This window comes from Corvus brachyrhynchos, unplaced genomic scaffold (assembly GCF_000691975.1).
Source record: "Corvus brachyrhynchos isolate BGI_N302 unplaced genomic scaffold, ASM69197v1 scaffold864, whole genome shotgun sequence".
NCBI classification, from domain to species: Eukaryota; Metazoa; Chordata; class Aves; order Passeriformes; family Corvidae; genus Corvus; species Corvus brachyrhynchos.
Window position 1 is genome coordinate 604820 of NW_008237871.1, and position 13631 is coordinate 618450.

The window sequence follows — 13631 nt, forward strand, 5'->3', positions numbered from 1 at the left end:
TTTCCTTGGAAATCCCCTGGCTCAAAATCTAATCCTCCAGTCAAGAAATTTAATCAAACTTCTTTCTCAGCTCAGCTTCCTTTACTACAACCATAGCTTGGTGTCTGACTGTACTTAGTAGGATTAACAAATCTGCATTGTTCCTGATCTAGGAATATAAAACAGTTTTGATAGATAGTATTAAAGATTGCTTTACCCCAGTCTGTCACTGGCTCATGTATTACATGTATGTAACTACTATATACCAATGTTTAACTTAGCTTGTGCTCCTAAGACATGACTTGTTGTTTCATTGCAGGCCTGAGAAGTTTCAGGCACCAACTTTCAAAGACAAATGCTCAGGACTCTTAAAGTAATACTCCCAAGCAAATCTGCTTTGTCTGGTCTAGTCCACAGTAAGGCTTAGTAACACTACAGGGTTTTCTCAGTCACAGAGAACATACATGATAAAATATTCATAATGTTGTTCATTGTCATCCTATACAATAGCCAAGACTAAAGGTCCTCTTGTAATTCTCATTCATACTGCCAGATTCAGTTATCATCTGCAGAATTTTATGTAAAGACAATAGCAATATTCAACAGGAAACCATCATGGGAGATAGTATGCTGCATTACCACTTCACAAGGTTTATTTTCCCTTGCTTCTCTGAAAAAGAGGTATCAAATACTGACTACTGCCTCCTCTACCAGTTCTACATGTACGCACGTATAAACTGTAAGTACGAACAATTACAGGACACTTTCTTTAAAATAAAGAAGAATTAATTTGGTAGTTTACAAATTTTGTTTGCTAATATATTGTTTCCTCCTGATTTGAAAATGAATCTGATTTTAAAAAACCTCAAAGCAAACTTGTTTCATGCTTAATTAATTTTTTTTGCCCTCACCATATAAATAGATATCTCCCTATCAAAATCACATGAGATTTTTTCAGGGCTCCACTTCATAATACATATGTTTTTCAGCCTTCTCTAAGTTAATGTCATAGGATTTCATAAAGATTCAATATTCCTATAATATAAAACCTTTTACAATCCTTTTCAATTTCCCTTCATTGTGTTGGCATAAACTAACATGCTACATTAGGTTTCCACCTTTCTACACTTCACAGTCCTCATATATGCAAGACGCTGAAAGGAACTTTGGTAGGAAGGACATAAATAGATGGCATGTGCATGTATGTATGATAGGTGCTATATTAACACAGCTGCTTCTAATTATCCTGAGCTCCTTCCTGTTTTGTTTACAGCATGACTGGTCAGGACTTCCTGCAGTGGTTGTAGACAAGTGTAACAAATTGTTTGGGTGACAGGATAAAGAGTTTGTCTGCTTGTAGAATAAGTTAAGCTGCTAAGTGATTTAAGACCACTTCTTAGTGAATTCACAGTGGGACTTACCCTTCCATGCCACCCCTTCTAATTTTGACAGTTTAGGTTTCCAACATTTTCCAGGAAAACTTTGGGCTCCTAGGATTGGGAAAAAAGGTCTGGAAATGGAAACAATTTTGTCTAGTCAAATCTTTATTGCTTACCCTGTCCCTTCTGGGAGATACTAAGGCTAGAAACAGGTATATGCAGGACAATCCAGGTAAAGTGTTTCATCTCAGTTTAATTCTACCTCAGTGGGGTTCTTAATTTCTTTGAGAGAGGCTGGATTAAGTCTATTTACTTCCCTCCAACAGATAGTTTCTTTTTTTTTCATTTTTAGATGAAAGAAATTTTTTAAAACTCATTAAATTATCATAATTTTTCCCATTTAGACCAGCAGCCACCTCAGCCTATACATTCTTGTAGAAGTCTTCTTCCTTTGAACAAAACACGAATCATACAATAGTCTTGTATGCCTCCCTTATCCAGCACTCAATCAGGACTGCCTGACTGCTACACTGGAAGGACATTTCAACTAGCACTCATTATAGTCTTTTCTACAAGAAAAGAGTGTCTCTTTGTATTTACCCAAGCTATCTCTTGCTTTCTGTATTTTTGTTTGTGAAATTCTTCTGCTTTCCCTATGGTTTTATTCAAGCATAGATTGAATTCCTGAATTGCTTTGACTACAACTGTCCTGGGCAATGGTATTTCCTTCATTTATTTTGTAGACTGTCCTTATTTCAGAATGGATTCCATTATTTTTGTCTATTAACCTTAAGGAAAAAGCATCCAACTGATTCAATTACCTTTTTACCTCACTACTCCTTCTTCAAATACTTTAGCTTCTTCTGCTTTCTTCAGAAGGTCTTAAGTCATGGATCTCTAAAGAAGATACTTGAAACAGAGAGTGTCATGCCATTTTGTGAAATAGCTCATAGCTACCAGCATATGCGAAATGCCAACCACTATTGCAAGGAAAAGCCTCTACAGGAAAATAGCAACAGCTTCCACTGGTTATTCCAAGATTTACTGACATTAAAGATTTCCTAACTTTTCTGGAAAGCAAATATTACTATTCCTTCACAAATTTTATTCATTATTGTTTATGGCTTACACAAGATACATTTGATTTGGTTAAGGTGTTCAAATCCCCAAGTGCCTACCAGTTTTAAAATACTGATGATGAAAGAGAAATAATGACTGAAAGATGAAGTTCTTAAGATTTTAATACAAATGACAGCTAATTCCCTTATTTGTGATAGTTTCTCTCTTCATAATTTTTCATTTTTAATTTCAAAGCTCTCCCAGCTGTGATTAGAAAGCTTTAACGTGAGAGCTGTAAGGAGATACTACATTGCAATTTGGCTCCATTTACCAACTCTGTTTTTTAATTACTTGCTATCTTGATAACTGGGTCTTCCCTTTTGGAAACGCTTACTTGTTCAGAACTCTTTCTCCTAAGCACACCTCTGCTGTTCCAGAGGATGACCAGGGATGTTTGTGCATCTGCAAAGTATTGGAAACATAGAAACAGCCATCTGTTCCTTAGCATGTTCTTTCCCTTAAGCAACCAATTCCTTGTTCTTACGCTCAGAGAAGAATTTGCAATTAGCCCCCAACAAGGCCATCTGGATAAGGCATTGGCATTATCTTGCTTATACCCCAGCTTGTGTATAATTATAAAATTACAGCACCACTTTTTTTTTGGCCACCTGGCTATATACTCCCTTCAAGGTTCCAGAACTGGTAAAGACACTGCAGAGAAGAATGCCTATCATTGTTTTACTACGTTTTATTACACCTTTGGGAGTCATACAACAATTTATTCTATTTTTATTATAATAAGCCATAACCCTCTCAAGTTCACTTTCCCTATGATATGTAAAGTAGTTTTACAATATTGTCAAAACCAGAAATGAGCTTGTTATGCTGGGAGTATATGAGTGGATATATAATGTATTTTTACTGTCAGCCTTGACCTTAGAACTGTGGATATATCACTTCTTAAAATATGGCAAGACTTTCAGATATTGAGCCAATATTATAATATTACATTGAAGAAGAAATTTCTTAGGTGTCAAGATCAACAATTTACTAATTTTTTCTTTACATCACACAAGAGATCACCAAGTTTACAATAATTTAAAACTGACTGTCCTTTTGTACGTGTTCATAACACTTCACAATTTATGGAAAGGTTTTAACTCTCTGCTTTTGTCCTTGGATTACAGATTCCAATGGAGGATTTGGTAGTAGAGGGACAGTGTTATGATTCACTACAAAATACAATAATGAACACAAACCTCTTAAAATGCAATATCCTGTTGGCATGATTGTTCTGAGAATTGGCCAAAAACCTGTATTAGCTCTAAAAGACTTTTTTCAGAGTATTAGTAGCAAAAGCATTTTGACTGAGATAAAAAATTCTTGCTTGGTTATTATCAGCTACAAAATCAGGAAAGGAAACTCTTGAGTATTTGAAAACAGACCTATGATGGTTTTAGGGGATTATCTGTTGTGTCAGTATTTTCACTGTGAAAAGAAATGCTCAAACATATTTTTAAAGCTATGTTTTTACACCTATAAATCGGTCTGTATATACAGTAGGCTGGAGTGTCAGATGACCCCACCTTACAAAGGAAGAAGTAAACAAACAGTCCCCAATATCAGAACTGTCTGACTTAGCTTGTATTTCAGTGTGCCTTAAGAGGCTCATGAGTCAGCTTTGCCCCTGGCTGCCAAGGCAGTGCCAGCCCTCCCAGTGCACCCTGTGCTCCTGGGGCTCCGGAAATGGCCAGGAACTGCCACCAGCCTGTGGGTTTCACCTGTAAACACAGAGCTAAATCAATGCCTTCATGGAACTCAGAGAACACAGCATGCAATTCTGACCAAGTCAATCCTTAGCAAATGAAAAGGAGTAATAACACAAAGTGAGGAAGGTGTAAGAGATAATTTGAAAAGCTTATGTAAACCCGTCTGCTCCCATTTCAGCAACCCTGCATTTTTAAGGGGTAATGTTTTCAGTATACAGCATTAGTATAACAGTAATGTTCAAAACATTATTTAATGATGTTCAAAACATTAAGTTGCAGATTTTCTTTGAAATAATAACAATACAATGTATTTTCATTCCCAAATCTAAAAAAAATTAGATTTTAAATAAGTAATATTTTCATATTAATTTCTGTGTAATAAACAATGAACGATTATTCTCTCTTCATCTCACCAAGTGACTCTAGTGAAGTCAAGGGAGATGAACTAGACACAAATTTCAGGAGAATTAGGCCCAAAATACTTTATTTCTATTAAAAGCCAAAGTCATCCTCTTGCCTCCACTGTTTGTTCCTTCAAAACTGAAGAACTGGCCAGAATACTTCACGGTTAAACAACAAAAATGCCCAGACTCTGATTATTTTCATCCCCTCTGAACACAAGGCAGACAAATGGAACACATACATATTTGCAAATAGTCTTGTGAACAAAATATACCCCTGGTTTTTGATAGCCCAAATCCCTGCTGTTCACTTACCCTGGATCACTCCCATGACTCATGATGTATGCCTAACATTTTCTGAAACCTAAACATGATGGAAAAACACTGACCTTGCCAAAAATACCTAAGGTATTTCCTGTATCTACTTTTGACAATACTTGAGTGATATTTCTTTTAATAATCTAGAATATTTTCTATTCAAAACGTTACGTCTATTTACACCTATTTATAGGTGTAAACCAAGCAATAAACTCAGCCTCCCAAGAGCCTGGTACCATGGACAGCTCCAGCAGCATCAGTGTAAGTGTCACAGCGGCAGCAATACCTCAGGAACATTCAAGATGGCTGCTGATTTCTAAGGGGCCTCTCTGCTTTCAGTCTATAGCAGCATTGGATTTTAATTTCCAAACGTAATTGTGGTAGTCATGCTCAATTGTTCACAAATGGAGTTTACCTGCTCAGGGCAGCAGACAGAGCTGCATTGCTGACACTGTTGTTTCCTCTCCTACAGAGTCGAATGGCAGAAAGTTTGCGTCTGTTTGATTCCATCTGCAACAACAACTGGTTTATCAACACTTCCCTCATCCTTTTTTTGAATAAGAAAGATCTGCTGGCAGAAAAAATCCGACGCATCCCCTTAACAGTCTGCTTTCCTGAATACAAAGGCCAAAACACTTACGAGGAGGCAGCAGTCTACATCCAACGCCAGTTTGAGGACTTGAATCGCAACAAGGAGACTAAGGAGATCTACTCACACTTCACCTGTGCCACTGATACCAGTAACATACAATTTGTGTTTGATGCAGTGACAGATGTCATCATTCAGAACAATCTCAAATACATTGGCCTCTGCTAAGAATCCTTGGGCTTAATCTGTTTTCCTGGAGTGATAAAAAAGGGGCTAACCTCTTCCATTTCTAGTGGAAAAAAATTGGGCAACGTTTAATAGCCCAGGGAGAGAAAAGGGGAAATCTGATACATGAACACAGTTCCTCTTATTGCCCCTTAACCTGCTACATCATTTCCCCAAATATTTGTTCTGGAGAGTGAGAGCCTCCTCTCCAAGAAAACAACACACCCCCAGCAAAAAAAAAAACCCAACCAACAACTCAAAAACCCCAAACAAAAACAAAAAAAGAGATTGAGGCCTAACTCTGTGGAGATGTTCCACCACAGTCACTGCACTTTTATTCCATTTGTTTCATTCCATTTCCTACAGTGGGAGTGTTACCATGTTCTGTGTAAGAAATGACTCTTTATGCAGTTGTCCTAAAATTTTATTGACATAAAAATACGAATCTGGTGAGTGACAGATGAACTCATTTGCAGGGTGTGGAGCAGAATGCTTGTGTTGGGGAGAAAAGCTAGTTCAAACCAGAAGCTACTGAATGAGAGATTTTAAGAAAACTACTACTTAAATTTGTAGAGAATGGGCATGTGCCCACAATATTGGTATCCACAGTCAAGAGTATGTACACATCCATCATGTATGCACATGCACATGACTCTCAGCATATACTATGTACACACTTCTGCTTTACTTTACTGTTTCTCATGGACACCTTGCCTATTAAAGGAATTGTTGGTGCGCAACTGTTTTGTGATTTCCAAACTGACTAGCAGCTCTTTCTGCTCTTTATGGCTTCAAATATGCAGCAAAACTACACGAAATGAGTCTTTGAATGGGCCAACCTAGGTCGGTGTTTCTTTTACTGATAAGGAGTTTTATACATCAAAACAGTCTTCTTTTACATCTTTTTTTGCCAAATCTTGTGGTGTTTCATGAAAAACCAAATTATATTTAAGAAGTAGGTTAGTGTTCCTTTTTTAATACAGATTTAAAAAATATATCACAAAGCAATTTTTTAAATTATTGTTGTAGTGTCTGGATTGCTGAATGTGAAAATTGCCAACGGACAATTCTGTTCCCCTGCTCCAAATATTTCTGGGTATTGTAATATTGTAACAGATTTCCCAAGAAGCAGGAGCCATGAAGATTGTGTAGTATATAGCCTCCAAAGTCTTTTTTTGTTGGTTTTTAAAATTATTTTTAAAATGTGATGTGTTATTAGAAGGTTAAAGATGAGCGATATGAACAATAACTAAATGTCTTGATATTTCAATCTAATAATTTAAATTATTTACAGTTTAGTGAAGTTAAGGAAACTGAAGAGATGCAATCTTCAGCTCCAGGTTTCATCTCATAAAGAAACACTACTGGATGGAGTAACATTCCGGCAAAAGTTTGAATGCATAAGAAGCTCTGTGGGACTATACTGGAAAATCTCATATGGATCATATAGACCTAAGTCTTTGGTCAGTTGGTTCTTTCCCCTGCCATAGAAAAGACTTCTTAAAGACTTCAGTGTAAAGTTGGTGTGTAAATATATGTTTGATAACTGTAAAGCACATACGTACACAGAGACACAGACACACATGCACACTGGAAAATCACCTTCTACTTTTGTTCCCCTTATGTACTATGATTAGTGCAAGAAATCTCAGCCAAGGGCTCTAAGAAAATTAAAACAAAATGGTTAATAACATCAACATCTAAATTGTCCACTTCAAAAATAAACAATTCAAAATATACTGAATGTGTCTACAGTGTGTTCATTAAGTAGTGTTACGACAGTTACTTAACTGGATAATGCTTGTGAAGTTTTCTTCTAGTCTAATTTTGAACAAGATATTTTATCCCTGTACTGAAGTCATGGGGTCCCTTTAAGCGTTCCCTGCCAACTGTTACACCTGAAGAGTAGAGGCAAAAGAGCCAATGAGGTATAAAATGAGCCTTCAAGGTATACAAGGTCTGTCATGGCACACAGACAGTTTCTAGGTCTCACTTGTAGTGAGAAGGTACTGCTGCCTGCTTGTGATATTTGCACTCAGGCTGCTTAGCTTGGCAAGTTTACTACAATCTATCCACAGTAATTGCTAGTACAGGTTCCTCTAAACTTTGTTTACTATTAAATTGCTATCATTTACCTGGGAAATTGTGCAGTATTTCCAGTCTAATTTGTTTTTTCCATGTAATATCCAATTATTAGCCAGTTGAACTGTGGAAAAGGTGGAAAGTGAGTCAGGGTTCCCTTTTCCAACGAATGGTCTATTAAATGCTGTGCCTCCTTCACCTCTTTCTTTCACCGGACTGTGGCCATTTCAGATTAGTGAAAGAAGTGACAAGAAAACACCAGCATTCATTACAGCATAGCTTCGAGGTAAGAAAGCTGGATAAAATCAAAAGTGTAGTCAATTATCAGGAGGGTAACAGACACTTTATATTAAAAACCAAATCTTTATTCAACTAAGAAGGTCTTTCTACCAGAAGTATTAGAGACGATGAAGTGGAGAAGTCAGGATATTTTAACAAAGGCCCAAGGGGATTTCTAAAGGAAAGCAGCCAGTTCCATTCCTCATTGAGTGAAAGCTATCTTGGGAAGGGGAAAAGAAAGTGAAGCACCACCTGTGCTCCTACTTGACTTAAAATCAGAGGCATATGGAGGAACAAAGAAGTAAATAATTAAGTTCAAATAATCAAGTCACATAATCATGTTAACTGAATAGCAATTTCTTGTTATTAACTCTCTAATAATTTAATTCCTGTGATTTTTTGATCTTAGTATTCTGAGTAATTCATGGTTACTCTGTTTTCTCTCTGAAGAACTCAAGATGTTAAAATAAATTCTGTTTTATACAGTGTTCTGTATAAATTCTGATGTATAAGAAAACTGAGGCATAGCAAAGTTAAAACTAAAAAGTCTGTTGGCTGAAGACAGGTGTTGAAATTAAATCCCTTGACTCTTAGTCATCCACCTGGATAAATCATGCAATTAAATTTGCATCTATTTTCTCAGTTCTCAGGTTTATCAGTGATGCAGTGCACTGCCACCTGTAAGAGCTGCATTAATACAGCTGGGATTTCTCTTCACCTGGGCAACAATGACATTCACAGAAGAGATGTCCCATCTGCTGCAGTAAGAATGCCATCTGTCCTTTCAGCATTTGCACTCCATACAGCAAAACAAGTTTTGAAGGGGAAAAGGTATCCTTAAAGAGTCCTTATCCACACATTCAATTGGTTATGATTTTTCGAGGGTGAGAGTGGAGACACTGAGAGTCAGCAATGTAGGAGAAATATTATCTCTTGGGCTCTTCCCAAATAGAGGTTCTGGCAAGCTTAAAAATCCATTGCTCCATCCATTCCACCTCAATCTTTGCTGAAAAGGATTAAGTACCCATAAATGACAGGATATGTAATGGGTAAGAATTATTAAACCTTTCCAGTGTTAACCACATCATAATGAAATATATTTTTTCCTAGAACTATTTTTGCAGTTGCTATTGCTGAGGTAATTTATCATTGCATAACACCTTTTCACTAACATTGTCAAGTATTATGTATGCAAACTTAACTGTTTTTACAAAGACAGAAAGTTTTGCTAATAATTTCTTTAATGTTTTTAATTTCCTCCTCCTGCTGGCCCTTCTCCCTCTTCCATCCTCTACTGAACACATATATCTATCTATTTTTGTCTTTTTTCTGCCCATTAATTCTTTTCACTAAGTTGTAGTTTCTTCTGGAAATGTTACTCCTTGGTGTTCTTCCAGTCTTTGTGCATTCTCCCACCTTCTGGTTTTTAACTATCCTACTGTTCCTGGAAGATACTGGTACACATCCTTAAATTTAGGAATCGAAAATACTCTGTAAGTGGATTTGCTTAAAATAACCACATTTTCCTAAATTACTCCTATTTGGAGAGAGACCAGGTGGCCTGGCATAGAGCTAGCTGGAGTCACTGACCACTTCCCAGTTAAAACAGCTACACATCATGCCAATGCTAGACATTTTTGTCTAGCACAGAACACATTGCTTTATTTGCCTTGCAAATTACCTCAACTCTAGAGAACAGCAGAAATTGAGCAGTGGAGTGGTGCATTAGTTGCTGACCTCCTCCAGCTGATACGAGGTACATCCTATCTCATTATCTGGATGTGAGGTGTAGAAGTGAATGCAAAGAAAAAGACTCTTTCTTGGCTAGCTGAAAAAGGCTGAATTACCAAGCAGAGACTAATTCTGTATCTGTAATATGTCAAATGAATTATGTCAGGCCTTGTGACTCTTACAATTTATTGGAAAATATTTGTGGTTATTTCTGATAATTCCCCAAATTGTCTCATGGCAGAAAGTTTTGCACCTTTTCGTTTTTCTTTGAAGTAGCTCTCTGTATGTGAGTCCATTCTACAGTGACACAATTCTGCTCCAGGATTTATCTTCCAACCCTTAAATACAGGCATGTATATTTTTATATATACATTATATTTTTATCTAAATAAACAGAATACATGACTCAAAAAAACACCTTTTCCAAGAGTAATTACTTAGAGCTGCTTTTACAGACTTTTCAAAAAATCTTTTTTTCTATACCGATGTTCACAAAGTTGTTTAGCCCAACATAGTAACACCCCTCATATGAATGGAATTATTTAGGATTTTAAAAAGGACTGCATGCATGTAAAAATACTTCTTTAGATTTTTTAGAATTTATGTACAGTTAGCAAGGCTTTAAACATTCATTTAATTCTTTTTAAGCATCAGTAATGAAACTGAATTTCTCAGACAATATACTTTGCTATGAATTTAAAGAGTATGGTTTTTTAACTGATAATTTGCACCGAAATTTTAATTTTAAAATTATAACTTTTGATCAACTGGAAGAGAAGTTTAAGACTAATGTTCAGATTGGAACACTTATGAAACTAGTGCTCTGTGATGAACAGCTGATCCACACCTTGAACAGAAGGGGCAAAGTGAAATTTTGATGCAAGATTCTGAAATACCAATTCAAGCATGCAGCCCACAGAATCTGTATCTTGAGCAGGTAGTTTTAATTTGCACAGGGCTTAAGAAAGTTTACTAAGGAAAACTAAGATAAGCAAAAATAGACATTTAAATATGAGTTTCAAGGGAAACGGAATAAATTAAATCTGGAGCACAGGTGAAGTTACCTGAGTTCCTCTCTGCGTTGTCTACTTGAATACTTAACTACTTAAAACCTCATACCTTCAGGTAATTTTGCCATCATGTCAAAAATCTGATGGATGTTCTTCCGACAGATATCTACTGGATCATCCAGGAGCCCAGTGAGGGCAGAAATGACTCCACTTTGTATTAGCCCTTGCCTAAAAACAACAATGGAGGACAGATTTAACACAACATAATAAAACTTGTACATATCTAAGATATTTAATCTTAACTGCTCTTCTTCATGCGGCATCTGTCTGACAAAACTTAGGAATTCTGTTCTTATTTCTCACTGAAACGTCACTTCCCACACCATTCAGTAAACTTTGGAATTGCACCTACCTGCCAATACTATGCAAAGCCATTATAGAGAGAACTTCTGTTGTTTTTTGGCGGACAGTTTGGTCATGATGTACCAGCAAAGTCTTCAGGTTATCGAAGAATCCTATGAGACATCAGAGTTCATTTTGACGCTTCTTACCTTCAGCATTAATTTGAAATAGCAATATTCATCATTTATCTCACAATTTGAAGGGCCTCAGAATTTTCAGCCTGTCCTGACAGTGAAGTTCTCATTGTCATATCTCAAGTAAGGAAGAAACTTTCAAATTTCAAGGCCTACTGCCAAAAATGCCATGCTACAAACAAGCTCCTGACTCCTTATCAAGTTAAATCCTAATCCTGCAAATATAAAGTGACATAACTCTAAAAATAAGTCAGTAGATCTATTGATGTCTTTAGAAAAGCGTGTTTTTTCAGGATTGACACTTGGTTTTTTTGAACAGAAATAAATGTGGTGAACCATTAATGACTGTGTATGTACATATGGCACTGACCAAAGCCAAAAACCTAACAACACCAGAAAAACAACAACCTCACATTGCTTTGGCAATCAAACTGTTCATAAAACATTAACTTTTTAAATTTTGAACATGATTATTCTCTTTTAGGAGAGGAAAAGAATACAAAAGAAGTAAATGGAGAAAAAAGCAGTAGCAAACAAGGATTTTTTCAGTGTTACATAATGAGCTATGTAGATTTACCACAGACTGCTAAAAATTGCATAAATAAGCTTCTGGTTGGGTCCCCCCCCCCCCCCCACCTGAGACGAAACTCAGGATTCTTGCAGGCTTTTGAAAATAGTGGTGGCTAGATGTAGTCCTGATGAGTATGATAAATCTGGTTATATTCCTTTCTTTTTAAATTTCTCATTAAGTTCCAGGCAAGTGAGTGATGATGGTGATGGGGTTCTAATTTTGAACTAATTACGTGGGGGGGTTTTTATTAGCCTATGTTAGGAATTAGCTAAAATCAGAACAAAGTCTGGGGATATGGTTTAGTGGTGATCATGGCAGGGCGGAGTTAACAGTTGAACTGGATTATCTTAGAGGTCTTTCCCAACCTTAACAATTCTATGATTCTATGGAAAGAAAGATTCTGCACTATTTTTGTATTTAGGGGTTGATAAAACATATAGTGAGCCATTGATAAATGCTAAAGTGACAATAATTCTTAAAATAACTGTCATACATATGGTACTATAATATTCTTTACCTTTCTAAGATAAAACAAACAGAAAATTTTTCCTGGGCATCTTGAGTCATCAAAGATATTGTAAGGAAAATAATGGAAGAAAGTCAGGTGGGGTTCCCCTCAAAGCCTGCCCCACTGTGTCAGAGCTTGCGAGATAACTTACCTAATGCTATTGCCTGGTAGACTTTTTCTGGATCGTGGACCAGATCGCAGAGTGCCATCAGTGCCTGCTGCTGCGTCAGCAGCTCGGGAGACTGCAACTCCTCATTCAGTTTAGGAAGGGCCCTCCTCCCAAATGCCAGAGGAGCTTTTGTGGGGTCTATATCAGGGGGGAGGTAGGCTGAGATACGAGGTTGTGCCATCACAAATTTTCCTCAGAAGGATTCTCCCTATCCCTAAAAATACTCCAAAATGGCTGTACTTGGTGACTGGACAGATAATGTACCATAAAGACGCCTACTGACTTTAAACAGTGCTCTGTGTCCCCAAGGAGCTCTTTTAGCAAACATACACTGTCAGGAAGCTGTGAAAGAGGCTGGAATTGTGCGTGATCATCAGCAACACTGTGTGTTCATCTGAATTGTCTTAATCTGGTTTAATTGTCACTGAGCACTGAAAAGGAAACAGAGAGAGAGAGAGAGAGATCTTAAAATTGCAAGGAGGGAATACTTTTTAAAAGGTTCAAGTGAAGCAGCCCAATGCCCATAATAGGAGTGGGCTCAAAATAATAAAATTAAAGCAAAGGAAACAAAATACCTTCCCCCCCCCCCCAAAGAAAAAACCATTTTTTAAAGGGATCTGGTTAAAATCTGCCCTCAGAATTCGGTAACGTTTGATAGAATACGTGAGGGCTGCTCTCCAACCACCCCCCGCCCCGCCCTTCCCTCAGCACGGAAAGCGGCTCAGCTGACTGAACACTACGGCCTCCAATATTGAAAACTGCTAACAACAAAAACAAAACAGCCTCTAAACAACTCCACTTCTCCCTTCACAGCGAACGAAATAGACTAAATAATCGAAGGCGCCGTGTGCCATTACCAAGCCCCGGGCTGGCCGGCCCTCAGCTCGCGCGTGCCCTGGTTGCCACAGCGCCCGTTTCTTGCGTACGCGCCTCTTCGTGAATAGCGACTAACGCAGCCGAGCCGCGGCTCCGGCCTGCGTCACCGGCGTGAGCGCCGCGTCTGACGGTGCCCGCGCTGAGGCAGTG

General features: G+C 37.5%; 2 protein-coding genes across 3 annotated transcripts in view; one reads left to right on the top strand and one right to left on the bottom strand.

The window, feature by feature from the left end:
- The window catches only part of GNAZ (G protein subunit alpha z), a 48241-nt gene extending 40778 nt beyond the window's left edge, over positions 1 to 7463 (top strand). For both annotated transcript variants that reach the window (XM_017732241.1, XM_008632083.2), the window contains one exon: positions 5378 to 7463. In XM_017732241.1, coding sequence (XP_017587730.1) covers positions 5378 to 5722 — 345 coding nt within the window. In that variant the 3' untranslated portion in view covers positions 5723 to 7463. The remainder of the gene's footprint in view (positions 1 to 5377) is intronic.
- Positions 1 to 13566, bottom strand: part of RSPH14 (radial spoke head 14 homolog) — a 70600-nt gene extending 57034 nt beyond the window's left edge. Inside the window, exons 1-4 of the mRNA XM_017732246.1 lie at positions 13463 to 13566; positions 12588 to 13036; positions 11234 to 11336; positions 10931 to 11049 (exon numbers count right to left, since the gene is read on the bottom strand). Coding sequence (XP_017587735.1) covers positions 10931 to 11049; positions 11234 to 11336; positions 12588 to 12786 — 421 coding nt within the window. The 5' untranslated portion in view covers positions 12787 to 13036; positions 13463 to 13566. The remainder of the gene's footprint in view (positions 1 to 10930; positions 11050 to 11233; positions 11337 to 12587; positions 13037 to 13462) is intronic.
- Between the last annotated feature and the right edge of the window lie 65 nt (positions 13567 to 13631).